Source organism: Melozone crissalis, unplaced genomic scaffold, assembly GCF_028551555.1.
Source record: "Melozone crissalis strain CALT ecotype California unplaced genomic scaffold, PUWL_Pcris_2 ptg000013l_1, whole genome shotgun sequence".
Lineage (NCBI taxonomy): Eukaryota > Metazoa > Chordata > Aves > Passeriformes > Passerellidae > Melozone > Melozone crissalis.
Window position 1 is genome coordinate 27778976 of NW_026535791.1, and position 25905 is coordinate 27804880.

The following is a 25905-nucleotide window of genomic DNA, read 5'->3' on the forward strand; positions in this document are numbered from 1 at the left end:
CAAAAATTTAAGTGCATGTTTTTTGCAACAAGATATGCATACACATCAGGACAGAGGGGAAAATCAAACAAAAAGCTAAAAAAACAAACAAAAAAACCCCCAAAAAACCCAAAAAAACTCCCCAAAAACCCCAGAATCCAGTTCTTGAAATCCCTTCAAATAACTGAAAAGCACAAACAAAAATTCTACAGCTGGAGCTCTTCTCTCTAGAATGCTACTACTTCTACTTTCCTCCATTCCTACTTTGGAATTGAAAAAAAAAAAACCAAAAAACACAGGGACATGACTTATACCCATTCTACCCCTCTTTCCAGCAAAAGACAAAAACAGAGACTAAAGAAAACACCCTATTAACTGAAGTACTACCACAAAATCACAGAATATTCCAAGTTGGAAGGGACTCACAAGGATCATCGAGTCCAACACTGAAGTGAATGGTGGTACAGGCTCATATCCATCTATTTGTTAAGTAAGACAGTGGTTTTATGATGCACTCGTTAATGAATTAATGGGGGGAAAAGATTAAATCAAAACAACACCTCACCCACTCCCTTCAAAAAAAAACAAAACCCAAGAATTTAATACTTAACATGGGTTTCCTTTTGAAACCAGTCCAGTAAAATGCCACTAAGTAGAAATAAAACCAAGTCTTCCTGAGAAGTCCTTTACTGCAAAAGAGTAGGCAGTTCCCCTTCCTAAGAAGCACCTTCAGACCTCATATACCAGAAAGACCAGCTAGAAAGACCCAATGAAGACTTTCTGTAGAGTACACTAACATTTCACCTATTTTTGAATGGTGAATATGTGCTACAGTGTGAACACAGGATTTTCCATGTGCTTCATTTGAAATGAAAAAAAGTAATCATAAAAACACAAGAATATAAAAAAATGCATAAGTTGTGTACTCAAATGTTTAGACTATTACCTACTAAGTACTGAGATTCTCCTCACATATTTTTCTAAACTGTATTTCAGTACTGCATGTAATTTTTGTGGCATCAAACTTTCTTCTAGAGTTGCCCAGTGCAAGATATATAAAAAAAATTCCTTATTGTTGAGGGTACTATTCTATTTAAGATTTGACTTGCATCACTTCAACTTCAGAACATCCAAAAGTTTTTATGAAGAATACACCATGTGTTAATGTAGATAAAACACGATTGAGATTGGTTTCATATATTCAGTATTATTTTAGTGTAAGTGATAGTGATTCAAGCTCCTTTTGTGAACATGGGGGTGGGGGTTGCCATCTGGAATGGTCTTTTCTCTTTTTTTTCTTTTTTTTTTTTTTTTTCATCATGAAGGACCATTGCCTTAGCTTTTTTGGTTATTGCTTTTTTTTTTTCTTTTTCTTTTTTTTTTTAAGACCATTCCATTTCTTTATTTTTTTAACATCTTAAAGTCATAAGGACTTATATGCAAAGCAGTCATACACTTTATCATTAAAACCCATAGGTAAAATACGTACACAAATCCAACAAAAGGCTAGTACATAGTAAAGCCTAAGCATACTACTATGCAATATTATGAATACATAACTTTAGAGACTTCAGTTTAGTACTGTTATCTATTCATTTCTGAAAACATTCACAAAGATTTTAAATGCAAATTTTCATTCCGTATCTGGAATAGAACAAAAATTATCTATGTTATAACAACTTTTGGTCATTTGTGTTTGACCAATTCAGTAAATTACAAAGAACCCAAAGAATTCTGTAACTTTCTGTAGAACTATGTAATAAAAACATTGCATATGTTCCTAGTATGATGTCTTTAGCAATCATTTACTGAAATGTAACTCAAACATCAATCTCTCAAAATGTATAACCGACCAGCTGCTTTTTAATCTATATCTGAATCCAACTTCATCACAAAACCCCTTTTAATACAAAGATGCAGAAGTACATTAGGTAATACTAATGCAACACAGGTGCAGCTCTAGCATTGTCGTTGATCAGTTGAATCATCTTCTCCATGAACGAGATTCATTCTCCTCTTCCTCTTCATCATCATCTTGAAGCAGTGAGTCATCCACCAAAGATTCTTCCTGAAACTTCAAGAGAAAAATGTGATAACCATTATATCAAAAAATGTTAAAAATCAAAAGGCAAAATACGAACCTCTGGCACTTGCACATTAATACAGAAGAAAATTTGGTTGTGAATAGGTAAACATTAATGCTTTCAATAAAGTACACTGGATATATATGTCTTATATAGATATATTACTAAATGGCAAATGAAACCTTTTTCAATAGACTTCAAGATGACCATGACACATGCACCTCATCCTTAAACAGCTCTTCTGATTCTTCAGCATATCATTCATGTCCAAGCTGCTATATTCACATGAAACTTAATATGCTATACTGAAAACTAATGTTTTTTTGCATGTTCACAGTATCTACATCTATTTTCATCCAAGAGCGTAAATGCACATGTTCCAGAATATCAAAAAGGCTGAATCTGGGATTTTTTGATTTTGACAGCTTAATCAAGATTGAAATCAATATAAAAATTTAAACTAGGCAGGGAGACAGGTATTTAGAGGAATTCAGACACACTGTATTAGTATATTCTCAATTCTGTTCCGTAAGATAGTAACTTGACAGACTTCAAAGCCTTTGAATGTAAGTTGATTTAATTTCTATCTACATATAGACATAGAGGTGTACATAAACTATCCTATCTTGGAAATTTTTTGATCATCACCCCTAACACAGCAAACTCTGCTATTGCTAAAGAAAGGAATAAAACACAAGGATGTCTTTCCCTAGCAAAACTGCCCAGCTGTTAGATCGCTGCTGTGTTCTTATTTATTCTTTGTGTCTAAGGAATGGTAGGTTTTTTGCTACAGTATTTCCAAATTCAGCACGAGGTGTGAAGGTTGATTTGAAAAACTATGAAGTCTTCTGAGAGAGAAACTACTATCTTCATTAGTCTTGCATATGAAAAGCACAATTTCAAAAGGAGCTCTGTTAACTCCTTACCTGTCTATCAATGTATGCCTGCACAGTCTGACCCTGACTAAAACACAGAAGCTTTCTGAGGACTTAGATTCTTTCCCGGTATTCCCCAATGTTCAGTGAGCTAAAATACAACACTGCAACAGTCAAACAGGAGTAGTCCTGGGCAGTGCACAGCACAGAACTCTACAGAGCACAAGAATGAGTGGTAGTACAGATGATCAAAAAGCCAGGCTTCCATAGAGGGGAACAACTACAGGGAGATAGTAACTGAGGGGAACTATGACAGTGTCCCTGCATGTTAAGTATCATAAAGTGAAGAGAGAACATGTAGGTGGCAGATCCAATAGAACAATATTTATTCAGGGTAGACATAGTTGAACACTAGCATTTCTTAATACAGGACATTACAGATGATACTCAGATTCTAAAGAAACCAGCTAAATTAATACAATAAACACATGTCAAGGCCTTTTAACTACAAGGACATCGTATCTCTGACTCAAGAGGTCCCTCAACTGCAAACCCCTGATGATTAAAAGCTTATCTCTACTTACACATTTTATACTGTTCTTAGGGGTCAACTGTTGACTCAGCAGAGTCAACTTTTTTGTTAGGCACCCAGGTGTAGAACATAAGGCATCTAGGAATATCAGATGCTTTTATAATTAGCTGCCTACTCACCAGGGATTTTCTAAAGTGCTCAAGTCCAAAAGACTTTCCTCTCATTCACATAATGGACTGGGAAACCTGTTTCGTTATTAAGAATCTCACTCACTTGAACTATATAGCTTTTTTTCTTTTTTTGAGACAAAGTACTCACTTTTATTCAAGTCTTAAGCCTGCTACCTTCTCGAGCATAGTACTCAGCTGAACTAACATGGCATTATAGATATGGAATACTGAAGAAAAACATTTTCATGTGCTTACAACTGCTGCTACAAAACAAATTAAGTAAGTAGCAAGCAGACAAAACCCATGAAGAGCTAAGGGTTTTGATCCAAGTTCAACTCCTAGGTATTTTCCACAAGAATAACTAGCTAAGGGAGTTAAAAGACAGATCTCTCTGTAGTTCACCTACCAATGAATCTGTACATTCCTTCCTTTACTCTGCTGAAATGTTTGCCTATCCCTGCATGCCCTTCCTTCACTACACAAAAAGTCTCAGTGAAGTGGCTACTAAAAGAGACCTCTCAAAAATGCAGACTCCTTGCATCAACACACTGCTGTTGATCTTCCAAGGCAGTACCTCCCTGAAGGAGATGTGACAAAATACCTACAATGCTCTGAAGATTCCATAATATAGTCTCTTGTTCACTCACAGCTCATGACCATCTGACAATGCTTGAGGTTTGTGTACATGAGGAAAGTAGCACTCAGTAAACTGGAACGCACAAATGCACCTATCTTCAACTGGCACACAAAAAACAAATTGGCATTTTTGGATACAGGAAGCCAGCAGACAAAGTGGCTTTCTTCGGGAAAAAAACAGAAAATGAACACCACCAATGCAAGAAAACTAACCAAATTTGGTTGTATCAAAGCAAACCTGTGAAGCTGCTTCTAGGGTAGATCCACCAAAAGGCCACAGGAAAAAGATGCAGACAAAATATTGTAATCAAGTAAGTCAAGGTGCACTTCCACTTCAACTTTTCTATGCCAATTATGTGGATACAGTTAACTGACAGTAAATAAATTTGGAAAAAGATTGCTTGACTTTATACCCAGGTGACATTACTTTTTCTGAATTCACAAACATAGGTATTTTGAGTGTAATGAGTTAGACTGCATCAATACATATTGCCCCACTATTCCTACATTAATCAATTAGGATTATTTGGACAAGGCTTTAGTATCTCTTATGGACCGTGATGAAGATTAACACTCAGCAAAGGTACTTCAGATCACTTCACTTTCAGTGAAGTCAGAAAATGCTCTGAATTACTCCTTCACCTGTATCCCCTGAGCCATATCCATAAAGTGAAATTAGAGTCTAAAATATGATCCTCTAAGAAATTAGTACCAAAAGCAGATGGCACAAACCCATGTTTTGGACAAAATCATCAATCTCATGCAAGTTCAAAATTGCGCCTTCCATTTTCTAGCTATATCCTCTAAAGCTTTTTGTTATGTAAGAAATGAAATATTTCTGCAAGTAAAAGCAAAGTATCTAGACTTCCAACACCCTAAACCCCAAGAAATATACAGAAACCTACTTTCAGATATCAAAATGTGAGTTAGATTAAAAAATACAAGTATGAATCCACAGATAAATTTTAGTTTTGAAAAAGCTGTATTATTTCATCTTAAAAAAGAAAAATTAAAATAAAAAATAAGGAAAAAGCAAGCTTACTTCTTCTTCATCAGGTTCAGCTTCTTCTGTTTCAACAGCTGACATACTAGCAACAGGCTTGTTCCATGCCAACTTTAGCTCTTGTCCTTTGAAACGAGATCCATGAATTGCAGCCTAAAACAAGTTTAACTATCTTAGTTACACATGACTACAAAAGAAAGTCTAAGTTGCAATATGTTCATACTGAAGTACTGTTACTAGGTTAAATGAAACAACTTGATTCACTGCACATGCAATTCATACATCCTTTGAGGAAAATGATGAAAATACATTCAGAAGAAAATAAGCTTGGAAAACCATAAATTATTTCGTAATGTGGGTAACATAAAAACCAGGAAGGTGTTGGTTCAGTAAGTATTATTTTGCTGGGTCCCCCACCTTTCAAAGACAGACACAAAACTGTTAATGCATAACTTATTGGAAGAAGTAAGACATCCCTACAAATGATTTAACATATTTTTAAAAACCCAACAACCAAACAACTGAAAAAAGCCCCTCTGTGATTACAATTTAATCTACTGGAAAACGTTCCACTTCCTGTAAAGCTGTTGTAACTGAAATGTAAAAATTTTTAACTTATGGGATATTCATGTCTTTCTAAGTACCAGCTGCATTAAGTGTCTGCTTTAGAAATAGTATGTTCAAATTAAAGTAACATGAATGAGCATAAATCAGCGTTAGCAACATTCCGAAATAACCGTCATGGTCACAAAAGATTTATAGTACAATCTGAAAGTACAGCATAATGTGAAATGTAGAAACAATTACATGTTCAATGACATCTGAACATGAATTGTGTGATATTAAAGTCCCCAGGTATAAATTTTAAATCTGTACATATAAATTTATGATAAATTTAAAAGATTCTATGCTTATTAAAATGCAGCCCAGGAGCTTTTTGTCCATGGTCTCATCACAATGTCACACAACTAGAATTTTTAAAAGTACTTATAAGTGACATTTAGGTCCAAAAATAACTTGCAATCTTTGGAAGAAATTACTACTACATAAAAATGCAACGTTTTACAACAGGGAATCTTCCTCTTCCTTCTAGGCTAGAACATACATGATCATAAAGTCTAGGTCTATTTTCATTTAAGAAGGTATAATATTAGGTGCATTTACTTCACAATTTGCCTCAGCAGATGTTTTTAATGATTACCTTCTACAACTTCCCAAAGTACCAGCCTTAATGCTTTAGTTGTAAACACAGACATTACAATGGAAATACACTGAATATGTAAGAAAATCTTAAAGAAAATACAAATTTTCCTAGATTTGATTGAATCCAGTTTTCATAAAATCTTCCTTTAAAAAAGAAGGTAAAAGTAGGCACAAAGTCTAATCAAACACAAAGTTGACAGTTAAATGTTTTAATGCTCACTAAAACATGGACATCTCAAACACTGATCATGAATCCTGATCCTGATCCTTGCACTGAGTCATACTTCATCTGGGAGAAATAAAGACATTATTTGGATAGTCCACAAAAACAGATTATTGTTCTAGGTGACCTATTTTTATTTGCAGGGAAGCAGAACTTTCCCTCCACACTTAAGAGTATTTCTTATGTAAACTACAGTATCAAAGAATAGGAAACTGCACAAGGAAGTACCCAATACCAGGAAGCACCAGAACTAAAATCCCAAGTTTAATTCAATTCATTTAAGAATATACTAATTACAGTAGCTTTTATCTTTGAACAGAACTTTTGTTCACTGTTGAACTGTGTTCCTTCAATACAGCTGTACAATACTAGCTTTCCTCTATCAGTCAGTATCCACCATGTACCATTAATTGTACCTCCTTTTTTATATAAATACTATCTCCATACAGTTAGTGCTCATCATTCCTATAGCTAAGAATTTCACAAAAAAAATTAACTCTGTGTTTTTCTAAAACATCTTTGGCACATGGATATCAAAATATCTCACCATAAATGATACTCTGAGCGTTCAAAGCTATTGTCCCCAGTGGTTAATGTGCATTGTAAATAGCAGTTTTTTCTGTCAATCACCTCACTGGTGTCTCAAGATGAAAAGAGAACAGTCTGGCCAGGTATAAAAACTGTGTTCAGGTAAACTCCACAAGATAAAATTTGTACAAAATATAAACATAAACTGAAATCTTTTCATACAGCAATACTGCAAATATGAATCCACTCTTGCTGTAGTCACTACTATTTTCAGGATTATTCCATCCCAACAGTGACACAAGGATTGTGAAGGAAAACAAGCTTTTGTAGAACAAGTATGTTCATTAATTTGTTCAGGATCACATAATATACCTATATTATATGCCTACACCATGGACCAAGTAACGCAGGAGTCCCGCTGAGCCAAATGTATAAAGTTCTAATGGTCCAAATGTAATGATAGCAAATTATAATCTAAGTCAACTCTAGATTTTAGTTTCTAGAAGTTACTTCTGCAACCCTATGGTTCTGTAATTCCACAAATTTCTAAAAATATGCTAAAAGGGGGGAAAAATATCAGATCAAATCCCATTTACAGCACCAGAGGTTTTTAGACAAAGGTAAACCAAACTGATCCCCAAATAAATATATAGGTTGACTCTGCAGGATGTCAGTGAAAATGACAGGTAGACTATGAGGGTACTAAGTCTTCAGGTGAAAAAACCTGGCAATTAAATGAAGATAAACCAAGACTATTTATATTTATATCTAAATATAAATTCCTAAGTGTTTCTCTTAATTTCCCTCTTACATCCTGCACCTCGCTTTGCTATAAACTTAATTTCTTAAGTATTTCAGTGCCATACAGTTCTGACATTTGTGTTTAATTTACACTTTTGTGTCAATAGTTTTAAAATAGTTAACAGCATTGCATTTAATCAAATACAGAAGTGTAACATAAACAGAAAGTATCTGAATGCTGCAGTGTATTATCAAGAAAGACTATACTCACAGCTTCAGCTTCTGCTCTTGTTTTAAAAGTAATCACCGCATGGAGAGAAGAGTCATCTATCTGGCAATCTTCAATTTCACCATATTGCTTTTGATAAATAAACAACAAAAAAAAAGTTTAGTAAAATAGTTCTCCCACCCCTAAAAATGCAGTCCTAAATAAAATGTCATTAAAAAAAAGTAGAAAACTGGAACAGTTTACACTGGAACAAGTGTATACTTCAGTCTAAATGCCAGAGTACTAGTCCTAGACAAGAATACAGTTACTCGTACTTGCACTTCTAAACCATCAAAGTGCTCTTGCCTCTGGATTTCCCAATTCCTATAGGTATGAGGTAAAAATATTATAGAAACAGGCCGCTCTGCTTCGCTATTTCTCTTCTGATTAGAAAGATGGGATCTTGAAATGATTACATTAATCTATTATGAAATTATTCCACAGAAATATTTCTACAGGAACTGCAGAAAAAGTTTGAAAACTTTACTGTATTTCAGCCTCTTAATAAAATGACTTAGCTATTAATGATCACAATGGTACTGCTAACTTTGATACTGCCATCACTGTAAGCTGCAAAGACCAACAAAAAAACACATCTGTGCAAGTGGACTGCACTGCTGACGTGCAGAGGATTGTGGTATCACACCACAAAACCAGCAATACAGCTCAGAGCATTTCCAATGGAATTTGAAGGAAGTTTAAAACATCAAACTTGCAATCTGCAAAATTGAATAATTAATTTTTTTTCTCAGTTATCCTACTAACACTGTGAATGGATTTGTCTTTGTTCATGTTACTAAGATTCTTTCTGATTGATATTTTTGCTTGTTAAAGATAGTAGGGTTCCTATAAAAAGAGAGACAGGTCCTTGTTTGATTTTTGTTTCAAAGCTTCTTTGCATGACTCCCTGACAAGAAATATTAAGTACACTGACTGGAGTAGAATTTAGGGACTAACTGGATCGTAGACTTCTCCCTTCAGAAAGGACCACTGCAATTGAATGCTGGGGGAAAACCCGCAAACAAATAAAGAGGGTTGCACAGATGGAGATTCACATGATCTTCTTAGCATTTATTCCACAAAATAAACAAATTTGCTTTTGTTGTACTCTTTTTTTCAATTGGAGGATAAGTGGTTTTATAAATTTATGTTGAGTTTTCACTATTACATTTGCAAACAAAAATTTGCTAAAAAATTATGTATGCCAATTTATCATTTTTTAGACTGAAAATAGAAAAAAAAAGTAGGAAAATATCTGACTTTTAAGCTCAAGTATATGATCAGACAGAAATGTTTGGATGCCTTTTCAAGACGTACACAATTTTTACTCTAACTCTTAAACTCAGAAATTTGGGCAAAAGCATGGAAAATGTTTGAAGAAAATTTCCATTAAGGACCTGTTAAGGTACTTCAAAAAGACAGACTGACGTCAGGTACTGAAAGTTTGGCAACAAATCTTTGTTCTCACCATCCCTTCAATTATTTTATCTTTTTGTACCTAAAAAAATGTAAAAAATTAACATTTGTAAAAAAATGTAAATAAATATTACAAGCCATTTGTCTTTGTAAGAAAAAAAAAGCCTTGTAAACGCTAAGTGATTAGAGCTATAACTAGTTGAAGCAATCGTGTATTTTTCCTGTTTTACCTTTTCCTACTGCTTCCTCCGCATATCATGCTAAAGATTCATTCCTAGACAATATTTCCAGACGAACTGAATCAGGTGAAAATAAGTGATTCAATGGAAAGACGTTACCCAAAGGAGAAAGAAAAGAGCGCAAATGTGACATACCGCAAAATGCGGCAGAAGATCTTCCCGGTCGCTCTCGGTGAAGGCGGAGATCTCCAGCGCCCGGGGCCGATGATCCACCACGGCGTGCACAGGAACCCCCCGGCCCCTGCCGCGGCCCCGGATCCCTCTGCCTCTGCTGCGCGCCGCGCCCCGGCCTCTGGCGTGAACCCCTCTGCCGCGCACTGAGGAGAGAATGCCCCGCTTGGCAGCCTGCGGTGGGCACACGTAACAGATTGACGGGTTAAAATTCACAGTCTGCATGTTTAGATAGAATTAACAAACACATACACTGATGTTTCCCAAAAACACATCCCTAAGAAAGCCCCAGAAAGAACAGTTTGCGGGTCTTAAAATAACAGAAGGTGAACATTTAAGTAACATTCAAAAGCTAATTATCTAAGGGTCAATTATTACCAGACCAATAATAGGATGGAAATAGGAAACAAGAACCAGGTATCAAAAGAGCCCTTATCTGTGAAGATTAATTCCTCATAGGAAAAAAACAACTGCTGCATAACTGAAATTTCATTATCAAAATCTCTTGTTATGGTGTCTAGCTACTTAATTAGTGTCTTTACTTTATGCATTTGTCTCTGAAGTTTAGGCAAGACCTTTATTCTGACCAGAATTATTGCCGCTTAAGAGCTTTTGGCCACAGGACTGTGAGATGCAAAACAAAGGCTTCTAAAGGGGCACCTCCAAGGACAAAGTATTCAATGAACACTTGGCTCTAGGTACTCAAAAATTTCCATTTCCACAGTACCTGTGTACCCCTTCTAAAGAACTAGCATATGCTCTTCAAGAACTATCAAAAGGCCAATGACAGGGACAGTCATTTTAAAAAATAATTTCAAAAAGTTACATTAAGCTTTGAAAGACCACTTTCAGGTATCTAATTTCAATGTTTACAGCAAGAAAATACACCTTTTTGAACCCAAATACATCTGCCATAGGAATAAAATGTTATATGAAATCACCACACTCTTAATAAATCCTACAGTGTTTACAAACTCAAGCCGTGATGGCACTACTTTAATCCATGTCAGTGATGCCACCCATGAAGAGATAATTTTCTTATGGCTTTATTCATTAAATTATTCAGATAATTTTACAATAGTATCTAGTTTGCTTTTTAGTTTTTTATAAACATAATCCTGAGGCACTTGGGTTTTCTTAGTTTTGTTCTGTGTTTGGAGTTTTTTAAGCATTTTAAAATGTTTAAGTAATTCAGGGCATGCTGACTCAACAAACAAGCTGTAAACTACTTGGATTTTCTTTCAGTAAAGTCAGGGTCACCTGGAACAGAAAAACAGGTTATGAGTCAAAGAAACAACACATTAAATGTTGTGGGAGTCAAAGCCACGAGCATAATGTGTAAATAAAAGTTTTTAGAAGAATTTTTAAGAATACTTAAAAATCAAACAAACATAAAGGGGGAAAAACCCCATATGCCTCTTGTAATCTGGGCAAGGGATATATTTCATGCTGTTCCCTGAAACATAAGTGTGCATTACTGATGAGCCTGTTTTTCTCCATCTACTTCTGTTGGTATTTGCTAAAGGCTTCAGAAAATTCATTTAAATATTACTGTCCTGAAAGAGCTCTTTTTTACCTAACTCAAACTACAAACAGACTTAGAGATAGCGTAAGATTAGTGCACTCAGCTATGATGTAACTTTATCTTAAACGTGCACCTACTTTTCCTAATTTACATGTCATTCAACTCACTTGTTGTATGAGATGCAGAATTTATAAACAAGCTTTCAGTACACTTATACAGCATTACTCACATAAGCTTTTGTACCATCTCTATTCAATTGGCTTGAGTTATTAGCAAAACTATTTTCACAATTACCAAAGCTGCATAACAACTTAGTTTTAAAGGATTTAAAGCAGCTTGGCCACACATATGTGCATTGTATTCATGTGCAGTAATACACAAACTTCATTAAGACAAGAGCGTTTTAAGTGACACAGCAGCCCTGCTTAACAGCAAAAAGAAATAAGATTATCAAGTGATTCAAGTAGATATTGCAAGAAAGTGCAATGTAACTATAAATACCACACACAGTATTTACAGTGTCTCAAAACTAGACACACATATAGAGAATTTTGTATAGCCATCTCAATTTTTTTTCAAATTAAATACTTGAAGAAAAATTTGTGTTTTTACACAATGAATACTTCTTCAAACACTGTATTTGCTTCTGTTAAGTTCTCCTCTTGAAACCAACACTGTAATAATATTATTTTTGGCATCTCAGGCTTTTTGATTAATCTCATTAAAAGGATGCTAACACTTAGGAACAAAAGATTAGGCAGTATTTCTTAACTTGTCTGGGTTAAACACAAAACGACCTTCAGGCAACAATTTAAAAACACTACACATTCTCAAGAAAGCATTAATACCCACAAATCTATAAAATATCATGTCATCTAAATAGTTACAGAATTTAAACAGATTAGCAATTGCAATTAGAGACAATACTATTTCTCAATTCCACTGCAATAGAGAAAGTGTGTTTTTAAAACATTATTGCTGAATGTCTCCATCTACATCCAACTTAATAGTGCACTCTGGATAAAATAGTTCATGATACAATATGCAAGCTAATAAACATAAAGGAAAATATTTGATTAGAACTTAATTGCTACAAAAGAAACACAAACATACTTCCAGCTGCAGCTCTGTATATTTTCGTCTTAATTCAGTAACTTCCTCCCCAGCTTGCATCTTCTTGTATAAATCCAGTTCAGTATCTAGTAATTCCTTCTGCATCTAAGAAATTGTTATGGTGAATTATTAGTTCCACAGTTCACATTCTGTACTAAGGAAACAATTGTTAAGTAAAAAGCTGTAACTTTGCAGGTATACTGCTCATTACACTGGGTTTCCACCTCCAAAAACAAACAAAGCACAAGCTTAGGAGCCTTCATGGCAAGGTGAAACTTTATCTGAGCTTTGTGATGTCAAACCTTTTAGACTACCAAGCAAAGCCAAAGCTAATGGAATTTTTTCCAAAGACACATACAATAAAAATTCAAGATGTTATGGTGATGAGATGAACTAAAACAAGCCGAGGGAAAAGTACTTCTCACAGGTAAAATCTAAATATGGGCACCCAGATCAAAAGAAAATTGAGCAGTATAATCTTCAATCTTAAAAGATTACCATATTAACAAATTTCTGTAACACAAAGAGTCATAGGAAATTACATACCAGTACAGTTTGTTTTGTGTATAAAGCCTGACCAGAAGATATTTGTGCTGCCTAACTATACTATGATCCTTTGATAAGAAGGCAAAATAAATCTCACTTCAAAGAGAACTTAAAAACTAAGCCAGTTTGTGTTTTAAAAACTGCTGATGAGACTATTTATTTTTATTCTTCTGAAACAAACATGTGAATTGATCTATTAAAAAGCTGACCAAAACTTGAGTACCTGAGTTTTAGTTTTCATGCTTTTCAAAGGAGGCCCTCCTCCTAGTGATACACCTTTTAATTCATCCTTTAACTTGGTAATGCTATTAGTCAAAATTTCCAGTGTTTTCATGATTTCTGCCTTGTCTTCTGACTTCATGGCTTTATTCTTCTCCAGCTTTGAAATCAGCATCTGTCCAGTTCAGAAAAAGAAAAGTCTTTTTACTCAGCAACTACTAATACAGACCTGTTTTCCAGTGGTCATTATAACTAATGGAAAAAACAAATACTGCATTTCTTTTGCTTTGACCTACAAATCAACACACAAAACTTTTAACAGTTTGTATAAATGGAAATCTTTGTTTGAATCTCTGATTCATCTCCAAATAAACATCTGATATTTCCAATTCACTTGGACAGATTTGCTTAACTTAACACTTGAATTATTTTAAAGTTTTATTCAACTTAAAAGACACTCTGGCTTTTTTTCTCTTCCTAAACCTAAGTGCAGTCATGCATCATTTTCTACGTCATTCTCTCCTGCTCTTGACAAACGGAACTTAGGCTTTCCCTTCTCCCAAACATTACATGTCACTCCCAAATTAGGCAATATCAATTAAATTTGACATAAATTGAATGAGCTTGTAGGGTTTTATTTAAGTGAACTAATAGGACAAGTTAAGTTAAAACTATAAACTTGAAATAGTATGATAATGCCATTCAAAGAGAATGCTTATTTTATAGACTTTTTTTTTTGTTCATTCTTACAAATTCTGAAATATTTTAAACTGAACTGAGATTTTGTAACTGAATTGGTGACTATCTTTAATACCAGTATTTTACCTTCTGTGTTTCAATGTGCTTCTCCAAGATTTCTTGCTTCTTTTTCCTCACATCTTGTTGAAGTCGCAGTGCTTCCTAGAAGCATAAAAAGATTACAGAAAGTTTCTAGACTTTGAAGCATTAATGCCAGAATAATATACTATGCCTGACAACTACACAGTAGTAACTTACAATAACGGGAAAAAATAGTAACAGAAAATGCAAGGTACTGATACTTCCAACTATGTTTTAGAATATAACACATTACCAAATTAAAGAAAGATCTAATTATCTTTTTTAGTTAGATCTGTGCTGGGAAGACTTTTATTATTGCTCACATATAAAGTAACACCTTACACAACTCCACTGAAAGCTGAAAGGCAACATATTACACTACCTCAAGAGGTACAGCATGCAAGTTTTAAATACGTGAGCACAATTATTTTGAAAGCAATTGTAAATCAAGCCCATCAATTAAAACACAGTCTCCAGAACTTTTACAAGTAAAAAACCCCTTTTTTTTTCCCCTAAACTTTAAGTGTCACCCAAAGAAAAGTACCTCTTGTGTATGAGCACTCTAACTGGGAATGAACAGTACAGCTACTCCATCTGCCAACCACAGAACCTTGAGCAGGCAATGGGCAAATCAAAATGAACTGAAACTCATCAGTAAGTGACAACACTGCACTCCAAATGAGAAGCAGGATGAGACGACACCCCTGCTGTGCTCAGAGCCTACTAATGGTGCTTGTAAGAAAGCTGTTGCTTCTTGTTCTCACATACAAAAGCCTTAGACGGTAGAAAACCCTTAAGAGCTCTGATATCAACATATTTCATGGAGTAGTAGAGGAGAGGCAGAAGATGATCAGCTGGGATCAATTGCAAGTGGAATATCTTATACAAGTATTGCAAATCCACAGCAGCCACAGAAAAAGAAATAGCAGTCAAATTTCTGTATGTCTTCCCAAATACTGACAAATTCTGCTGCATAAAATGTTAGTTTTTCAATACAGTGTGCAATCATTTTTCTGAAGGGAAAGGGAAGGTAAGATAATGGGATGAATGTGAAAAAAAGCTAGGGAGACAGGAGGAAAAGAAGGGAGTCAGTCCCACAAAATAATGTTTTTCCACAAGTATTGCTATATTGTAACAGAAATCTCTGAAGGCAGGAAGGAGCACAAGATCACATGAAAAAGGAGCCAATCACTTAGGCACAACTTCATTGTCTTCTCTCAAAAAACCCTCTACAACTGTTATGATGAGTCAACAAATTTATTACAAGTTTTTTGTCATTTTACAGGCCTTTAGCATCTTAACTTGAAAGGTAAAGGCTCTAATTCTAAAAACATGTGTTAGGGGACAAACATTAAATGAAATCTCAAATCAGAACTGCTTTCTATAAATTCTGGACCAGTGGCAAAATTCATGTGCAGCAACAAACTGCTAGTTCAAATGACATTAGACATAAATTACAGAAATTTAGTGGTACTTGACCAAAATCTTTAACAATTATACTGATTTCAACGCTTACATTTGGATGTAACCTTAGTACTGTAATTCGTAATTTGTGGTTAAAAAACAGTAAGGCAAACAATGTCCTGTATTCAGTTTCTCTAAATGATAAGAATAAACCTGAAGAAGGAGCTTTGCTGTGCTCTCCTGAAAATTATAAGCAAGCTAAACTATAACTGACTTATTGAGTCCAAATACATTTTTATTGCATTTCTCTTCTAACATATGCAAAAAAGAGAAAGCCTAGCACTACGTAAAAATGAAAGTGGGTGCAAAAGAACTAGAGCTTAGAAACAACAAAATGCAATCATAAAATTCTCAGTTCTCTTGAAGAAACCATTTTGGTCACACGTACAAAATGCACTGAGAATAGAGGCCAGTTCCAGAATAGTTTAAGAGAGAAGACCAGTGACTAAACTATACTCCCTTTCACTCACAACAGACAATTCATACCTCAACGTGTAGATTCTGATTCCAGGAAAAAGTGTTTCACATTTTGAATTTCTACAGTTTTAAACCTGCTTACACTGCCTGAACATACACTGAAAAATAACAAAATAAATGCTGAATTTTCTTGTAATATGTGGGGGGGAAAAAAAACATTATAGTGAATTCAATCTTGCAACAAGTTTCACCTACGTTCTTGTGATGAATATACATAGTGCTTTATCTCTAGGCCACAAGTTCCCAACCTAGGTCCATTTTAAAAAGAAGCATATTTAATTTACCTGTTTTTTCTTCTGTGCTTCATTAGAGTCTAGCACGGAAGTGGAAACAACAGGCAAAGATTTCTGTGCTGCCTTCAAAGCAGCAGGGTTGTACACAGTTTTTGTCAAGCCAGTAGAAGTAGATAAAACCTATAGGAGGAAATCATTTTATTTTTTTGCCAGTGAATTTAAATCTTTAAAAAACCCGCATGAGTGCTTAAAATATATAAGCGTATTTTCTTTTGTCTCCTTTGATGATACGGAATCTAAAAATTTGGTGTAGCTATTATATTTGGAGTTGTTGAAGTTAAACAATTTCTGAAGAGGCAGCACTACATCAGGTATGTAAGCTATTAACATCAGCTTATAAATCCTCTCCACAGAGATTTCGTATGCACTTCCAAGTTTCAAATACATAAATATTTATGTATTTGAGCATAACTAAGGAAACAGAAGATTGAGATTTTTGCAAGAGTAACTGTTGTTTTTGTGTTTTGAAGTCTAAAATACAGTATTTCATGGCTGCATGAACTTTCCAAGAAAAAGTTCAACATAATTTTAGAGACTAAGGTCCAACATAGAGACAACAGTTTCTTTTCATATGCAGTTGGTGCAAAGTAGAGCTTGCACAATCAGCAAGAAGTAACTCAAGAACAAGGAAGTCTTCAACATTATACAGCACAGGAAGAGACTCCTATGCCTCTCTGTTCTCTTTCCTACATTTGTAATGAGGTATGAAATTTCTTCATGACTTACTGAGAACACTGAGAACTGCTTTATTATCTCCCTAAAACATACTATGCACTTCTCCACAATATCTGAAGATTTGAACTGCTTTCTGAGCCTGTTCCTTAAAGAGTTTTTTTGGCATTCTACTATTGAAAAATACACAGCTAAGTCATTGAGATAATATAGGTATGATCTTGTCCACCTTGTTAGAAAATAGAAAAACTTCTGTAATCAGTATGGTTTCCAAGAGTTTAAAAATACTTTCTATCTATGTGGAAAATTAAAAGATGCATGCAGATTCTATTAGTCACCATGCACTCCATAAAATAGCAAAATGCCCACCAACAGGAAGGGGAGAAAAAAAGAGACAGGCAAGAAACAGAAAGGAAGAAAAGACCAAGAGCTCAGAAGAATTCACAACAGGAACAGTTCATATAAACCCTCTGCACTTCAGTGTGATATTATTTCTTCCCACAGTAAAGTGTTTTCAAGAGTACACAGTGCATAGAAAACAGCAGCAAAAAGAAAGCAACACATGTTATGAGTTACTATAGAAGGTGGTACAAAATGCTCTAAGCAGGCCATTACAAAGATGAAGGATTTTTTTTATAAATCTATTAAAGAACATTTAAGTATGCATATCTGAATCATACAGTTTCTATTACAAAGTAGCTTTAGGACAGGCTACAAGACAAACAAACAGAGGATCAAGCAAAGACAAAAATATTGACAATGTAACATTCCGCTCGGCCTGAACTGTCTTCAGGGCAGAGTGAACCACATCTCCTCGTCTCTTTTATGGAGGAGATGTAAGGAGAGAAGCCACAGCACCAACACAGACAAGTCAAAAGCAACACTAAGGTCTTCTAAATTGCTTAATGCTATTCAAAAGAAGCAATAGTGTGAATAGCGTGCATCTCTTCACAAGTCCACAAATTATAAGTCCCTATACAGATCCTACAAAATCTCACAATGACTGTTTCAGCACCTTTTCTTCCTGCTCTTTGGGAAGAACAGCCATCTCTCTTCTCATTGCAAAGTTCTTGTCAAACTGTGCTCTCCATCAGGAGAGCATCTACAACCATCATCTACAACATGACATCTCTATTTTTTGACAGATGTCAATCATTTTACTTCTAATCGTTATAGAATACAATGCCTGCAAACTAAGCAAGGTATTTCTTTGTAAAGAGGCAGTAGTAGGTAAAAATAAGTCAAATCAGGTTCTAGAATCCTACTAAAAATGTCAAAGGAAACTGCTGTTTCACAACACATCCAGTGAACAGCCACTCAGCAAAATCACATCTGTACTATAAGACAACAGAAGAGAAAAACATTCTAGCATAAAATTTACTCTTTGTAGAAAAGTGTTTCAGGATAACTCAATTCTTACACAATGAGGAAAAGTATTTCCATTCAAGCTGCAAGATGAAGCAGACTTCCTATTTCTAAAGTAAGCATGTACTATGTATGTAAAATGCAGATCAGGAATACTTTGCAAGGTATTTACCTGCAACTAATTTAGAGTACCAAGAGTGGAACTAATCAAACTAACAACAAAATACAGGCAAGAAGCCTTGATCCATGCACTTAGGGGGACTGCTCGGCTTGAAATGAATCAAAGACACATTCTCTAATATGACAACTAATATTATCAACTTCAAGTATTGTTGCCTTTCTATGTTAAGTATCACTCTATGTAAGTGAATTTTACCTGTTAGATGCCACTTAATCCATCAACTGCAATACTGAAAAGGGGTGGGAGGGGATGTGTGTGGGGAAATACAGTGGATGCTTCATTTATTTCAGGTCAAGCTAACTCCCAATAGAAAAGATAGATACCTACACAGAGGAATCCTGTTATGAGGCAAAACCTTCTGTGTTTCTACTACAAGTTTTCTCAAATCAATGTTAAGACCATTGGGGAAGCCTATCCCCTGAAGTGCTAAATAGATCTGGAAACACGCGTTACAAACTTTGCTACTATAGTAAACACTTCAACCACTTTGTATTCTGAAAATTGGAAACACTGGCCAAAATACACAGCTCATAACCACAATTCAGATGCACCTTTCCCCCCTTACCTTTGTCCTTTCTATACTGATTAATTTCCACCTTTATCTTTTCACAAGTACTGCAAATCGCAAAGCCAAATAAAACGGTAAATGTTTACAGCATCATCTTTTAAAGGTCACAGAAGACCAGAAACATTTTATAGAAGTGTGTTCTACAGAGTCATATGTAATGTCAAAAATTTATTTATTTTTTAATTTTTTTTTGTATATTTCTAAACAAGTCAGGATTATGAAACATATCCAATTCTTTGTATGACAGAATAAAAGGAACCTGATAGATTAAACAAAATCCACAAAATAGCGACTTCTGCCCTTCTTATAATCATTTAGCCATCTGCTGAGTTTTGACTCATTATACTTCCTAATACTAATCCTTCACAAATTGTTTTATTCATAGTTATGAAACAATATTGACACAAGGGGTTTGATAAAAAAAATAATTCTACTGAAAATAAATATGAGAGAATAGGAAACGTTTTCTTACCTTTTCAGTTGTTGGAGTAACTGGCTTTGACACAAAACCCAGTCTATCCTTCACAGATAATTTAGTCACATTCTAAGAAAACAAAGCATAATTATAGTTCAAATGTACACTACAAGCACTAGCAATTTAGAAAAAATATTTAATAAAATCATAGACTTTCAAGCAACAATAGAAGAAAAATATTCAAATAATTAATAAAATTCATTTTAGATATTTGATTTTTCAGTTAATATACATCTACAACTGGTAAGACAAATACAAAGCCAAATTTGGAATCAAAGATTATCCTACATATTTTTTGCAAGAAGTTCCAGACATGCTAGCTGGCAGAGGATAATCTGCACAGGCCCTTTTAAATACACTACAGCTCTTGTATTCTATAATCTGCTATTTGCAGATTACATCTGTATCAAATGCAGAAAGTTGTTTGAATTTAAATTACAAATGTGTTCTGATTTGTGCTGGTCTTCCTTTCCAGAGGTAAAACCAAAGAGCGGCATAATGCTAATAAGGAAATGTTGCAAATATAATAAAACATTGAAGACTATTTCTAATGGGAGTAACACACCAGATTCTGTCATTATTCACCCTGGTACTGTGGTTACATTCTCCCTTTTATTAGGGGAGAGGAACAAATTCTAAAAACTCTTCTAGATACAGAGCTTCATTCTCTAATGGTATTAGGTGTTTAACAGATAAAATACATATATAAAGAAAAAAATTAGCTTTTAGTTCTTTGGATAGAGATTCACTTTATTTTGAAATCTGACAGCAGCAATATAAGACAACAATCCTGAAACAGTCTGAAAGTCTTTCAGTTTTTCTTTTTAAACTATATAAAAAGCTACAATACTAAAAAATTAAGTACCAGGCTCAGGTAACAAAGCCAAATATCATTGCACTGAGGAAAACTTTAACAGGAAAACACCACTAACAATGTAAGAAAAAGCACTTTGAAGTAGTAAATGTGTACTTGCACCACAGAAATAACTGGTACATTCCTACAGTACAGAACCTATTTCAGAAAGAACAGGCAACTGAATTCCTCCCTAGGATACAAACCTGAGCGACTTCTGCGTTGGCACCCTGTGCTTCTGCAGGTTCGATGTTGCTCGCAGGCACCGGGCCCAGCCGCTCCTTCACCGACTGCTTCACTACAGGCAAAGTGGGCTGCTGCACCAAGGGCTGGATCACCTGCAACACCACCCAGCCCCCAAAAGGCACAAGATTAACAACAGAAGGCTGCTACACGCGTCATTCAGTTAGTACACAATGAAATTACAATGGAATTTATGTTTACACTTCTTCCCTTCTACCATTCACCTGATGGGATAAACAAGCCCTTCATGAAATTTATTATGTTATACTAAATATCTGTGTAGTGTGAGTGGCAATAACATTCATTCTACACTTACAGAAGTTACCAAACAACTGATTTACTTCTATTAATTACATTTACTCAGCCTAACTTAAATTCTACCTGCTAGAACAAAATAAAACACAATAAAGAGGTCTTCTGATTCCTCTCATAACTCTTGCACCATCAACTGTTTAGTTATGAAAAAACAGAATACGAACTTGTATCACAAAGTCTCTCACTTTTTACAGTGATAGGTCACAGTTTTCATCTCCTCTCTGTTTAACTTGGACAAAATAGAAAAAAAAAACATATAGAAACATGCAGTCATGGGACTGAAGAATAAGAAAAGAGAGCAGATAATCTTTGAATCTACAATGGATATACCCTGACAGCTAACACCTTTCCTTTTTTTTACTTCGACAAAAACATTCAACGGTTAAGACCAAAAAATATGCTTCCAAGCAAGCTTATTGTCATATTTATAGCTCTCAGAAGGTCACCTAATCCATTTCTCTCCACTGCAGGGCAAAGTCAGTTATGCCATTACTGACAGTTTCTATCTATCTCATTCTTACAAATTTCACATGAAACAGGTCCTGTCACCTCTCTAGGCAGAAGTGCTTCAGTATGCTTTGGCACTAGAAAATGTTTTTTTAATATTTAACCTAAATCTCTTTGTGCTGCCTTTTAGGCCTACAACTTCCTGTTTTATCTGCCTCAGATGTGGAAAGCGTATTATTTTCGGCTTCTTGGCAGAAGCCTTTTATTTGATGATTTATTATAGTTGACTCCCACCATTTTTACCTAAGTACTTCCATCTCTCTGGAAATTCTACAGCAAAGAATTTCCAAAGTAATCCTGCTGATAAAATAGCAATGGTTAAGCAATTGTGCTGGATCAGATATTACTGAAGGGACAATTTAAAAGTCAACTGACTTTACACTTGGTGTCTGATAGACAAAACCTGGTTGGAAGTCATTACAATTACAGGTGAAATTAATTAACCCATAATTAATGTAACAGAAATCTTGACCAAAATATAAGTATTTATAGTATATGAAGAAGTAAAAAGTTTCCATACTATTCACAGATATGATACCAATTATTAATTTCAACAAAAAGAGAAGTAAATATTCATGCTCCTGAAATACTTACAAACAAAAAACACCTGTTTACTGACTCAACAATTTGTTAAATGTTATACCTTGGAGTAGAAGAACATAGAAGCATTGTACTTAAAACTTTATTTTCCTGTTAAAAGTTTTTCTTTTTACTGTGTGCCTTCTATTGCTGATAACAGACTTCAAAATGCAGTCTGCTGACATGTGCTAAATGGCTGTTCTGGGTGAGGCAGGAACATCTAACACTGTCCCCAGGACTAAGGGGAATTCATTCTCAAACCAGCAAAGTTAACTTGCTAAAGGTGGTGTGATTGGAAGCTGTTAGTTAACACTACTAAAAATTATGGGACTACTGCAAATAAGACCTACATAGATCGAATGCTTGTTTGGGAATATAGAGTTAATACTCCAATAATACTCTGAATAGCATAATCAGCAAATAAGCTGATAGCATAGTCCAAGCTATCCTTTGAGTAAGACAAATGTCTAACGGAATGCAAATGATGTACTCCACTGCCCTCTTCTGGCTGAGATGAAAATCAAACTTAGAAAATAAATACCCTTTTTGAGCAGCACTACTTTAGATATAGTATTAAAGATACTGATAAAATCTAAAGACAATAAGAGGGAAGACAGTGAGATAGATGTCATTAAAACCGAATTTCTGAAGATAAAAATCAGGGCATTTCTTACAAAGAAGGAGAGAAAGAAAACTGTTAAAATGCAGTACAGCAGGATTGCCATGGAAAATCAGGTCACTGATTCTAAATGATGATGACACGAACCATCAAGAGGAAGTAGGAATTCTCAACTCAGAGCAGCAATTGAAAGAATCCCCTAACTAAAGTCATTCACACATCAAATCAGCATATACAATTAAGCGACCATTTCTTCTACAGAGCCTGTCTCTTATTTTTGAAGTGCAGAATGTGTGCTCCACACTGATGGCAAATCCAATAGAGCAGGATACACAGATATTTTGAAGGACTTGTTACACCAGCCACTAACTGAGAAGACTCAACTCAATAATCCAGAGAGCCATGGCAAACCCAAGGTTCCTCTTCTGCTTGACTACAGCCACTGCTGTACTGCTGACAAGTCTGATTTGGCCTGACACAGATTACAAATCTACCCTTCACAACAGTAATTGCTGTTTTATTGTTTTTAATGTTGCCAATGCTGCTACGAACATGACAACTTCCAAATGTGTCTCTGCCATTCAATAAAAAAATGTAGATCAGAGTATTTCAGTTGTAAGGGACCTGCAACAATCATCTAGTCCAACTGTCTGGTCAGGGTTGACCAAAAGTTCAGGGTTGACTAGAAGTTAAAGCACATTGTTAACAGTACTGTCCAAATACCTCTTAAAAACAGTGACAGGCTTGGGGCCATCAGCCGCCCCTCTAGAAAACTGGTTTCATTGTCTGACCACTCTCTCAGCAAAGAAATGCTTCATGCCCACTCTGGACCTCTTGTGATACACCTCCAATCCATTCCCAGACATTCTATCCCTGGATATCACAGAGATCATCAACTACCTCCCTACTTAAAAACATCCCTGATCCCTTCCTAGAAAATCAGTCTCTGTAATGCAGTTCTTTTCCACTGTTGTTTGCAAGTCCTTAGATCTACGTGTGTATACACAGAGACACCTACATGTAAACCAAATTGTTCTGTTACTTTGTACAACAATACGCATGCTCAACAGGAAGGGAAAGGGAAAGACCAGAATCTAATGGAAGCAAATGGAGATCATCTTTCATGAAAAGAAATATAACTCTGCTGCCTTTCTTATGCTCACCAATAGAAATCAAAAAAGCCTATATTAATTAAAGCAAAACAGACGTTATTCAGCAGAGAGCTTCATCAAATCTTGCTTGACATGATAACAGAGTGGAATACACAGAAAGTCACAGAAGGGCTTTCCTTAAATACCTTCGGTCTCATCTTGCTAATCAACTGCTGAATGTTGTTTATCAGGTCAAAGAATTTACAACTGAAGAGTGACTTTGGAAATTAATTACATGAAGTAATCATTATTTCAAAAGGACTTCGTTTACTTGATATAAACAGTCTCTTAAAAATGTTTAGAAGATTCTTTTTTACATAATATGCTAAAACAGACTTAGATCCTCTACCTTCTGTGCAGTAGGCTGGATTTGCGGTGCGCTGCCTTCTCGATGCCAATAAACTTTAATAAAACGATTATTTAATACTGCTTCTGTACTTGATATAGCTTTCTTTGCTTCCTCATGGGTGGCAAACTGAATAAGGGCACCTTCTGGATCACCCTGATATGCAACCTAGGATTTAAAACAGAAGAACAAAACTTACCATACAGAGGATTCTCATTTGTGTCTAAATGATCATTAAATCATTAGCTTTTAGGCTTAGAAGCTCACAATTTGCACCCAAATCCCAATATGTGTCATTAGATACTTCCCATTCATGAGTCCGTTTCAAAGGCCTGGTGTCAAAATCAACCTCGAGTTTATGCTAATAAACTTTAAGAATAGTTTAAAAAACCTCAAACTAACAAAGTAAAGCAAAACCCCCAGTCAACCAGTAACAGTATTTCTGTTTGCAAATATGAGCAGTTGTTTGAAAGACAAAAGGAAACATCAGCAAAATAAAGAAAATTACTATGAAAAATGCAGGGGTCAGATAGTAAATGTCGTATCTAATATTAGAGCTAGACAGCAAAGTTCATTTTGATTTCCCTCCCTTGAGCATTAACACATCATTTTAGCTTCCAAAGCCAAGATTATACTCTGCAAGAAGAGCACAGCTTGCAATCTCCATATACATATCTGTCTCTCCATACACAGCCATGTTTTACTTGCCTTAATGAATAATATTGCCTGCTAATACACCATATTCTTAGGTAAACTACAGAAAAGCTTAAGAAATGTTTAATAGCAATTAAGAGAGATTTAAAATCCCTCCAGTGTTCAGACAGGCACAGAGTGTTTATTCTGTACTGTATCAGTATGCACAAAAATATTGCTGCACTTCTTCATTCCAGCCCTCAGTAGAAACAAGAAAGGGTTTAGAAAAATGCATGGTAGCACCTGAAACTTGTTGATAATGAAGCACAGTGAAAGGTCACACTGAGTAGCTCAGAAACTGGGTATGCAATACTGACATTACCCGTGTAGCCTGCAATATGTAACATCAGCCTAAGTCAGGCCCTAGTTCTTTCATTGCTTTCCTCTCTCTTCAATTGCTTATTGGGTGACTCCAATAAATCACAAAGTGATTTTAAGGGACAAACCGTCATTACCATGGAAAGCAATTATGTCACAGGGACTGCCTTCTGGATGAGAAATGCAGGTTTTCTGTATTTACAATTTATCTCTGAATATACAGAGTGTTTATGAGAGCATATCCAAACTTGATAAAATGTGTGAGAAAAACCCATGTGCAATCAATTTTCAATGTTTTAAACAATGTCTCTTAAAAGTCTTATCTCTGAGGAACACATTTGTTCAAAATCTAAAAGATGACTATAACATTTCATTTCTGCTTCTTGAATGGCAATATCATTAAAAACAATGAGATCTTGTTTAAGAAACAAGTTAGGAAAATAATTAGGAGTTTCAGGGAACCAGGAAAAAAAATGGCATTCTTCTTTCAGCAACT

At 35.0% G+C, this 25905-nt stretch overlaps 1 protein-coding gene across 3 annotated transcripts in view; it reads right to left on the reverse strand.

Moving 5' to 3' along the window:
• Positions 1-1318: 1318 nt before the first annotated feature.
• Positions 1319-25905, reverse strand: part of RBM26 (RNA binding motif protein 26) — a 46883-nt gene continuing 22296 nt past the window's right edge. For 2 of the 3 annotated variants that reach the window (XM_054271448.1, XM_054271447.1), the window contains exons 12-22: positions 24402-24566; positions 20845-20976; positions 19783-19854; positions 16516-16644; positions 14297-14371; positions 13476-13646; positions 12707-12811; positions 10033-10242; positions 8246-8332; positions 5319-5432; positions 1320-2053 (exon numbers count right to left, since the gene is read on the reverse strand). In XM_054271448.1, the coding sequence (XP_054127423.1) occupies positions 1964-2053; positions 5319-5432; positions 8246-8332; positions 10033-10242; positions 12707-12811; positions 13476-13646; positions 14297-14371; positions 16516-16644; positions 19783-19854; positions 20845-20976; positions 24402-24566 (1350 nt within the window). In that variant the 3' untranslated portion in view covers positions 1320-1963. Of the gene's footprint in view, positions 2054-5318; positions 5433-8245; positions 8333-10032; positions 10243-12706; positions 12812-13475; positions 13647-14296; positions 14372-16515; positions 16645-19782; positions 19855-20844; positions 20977-24401; positions 24567-25905 lie in introns of all 3 variants that reach the window. The other variant, XM_054271449.1, reaches the window with a different exon arrangement.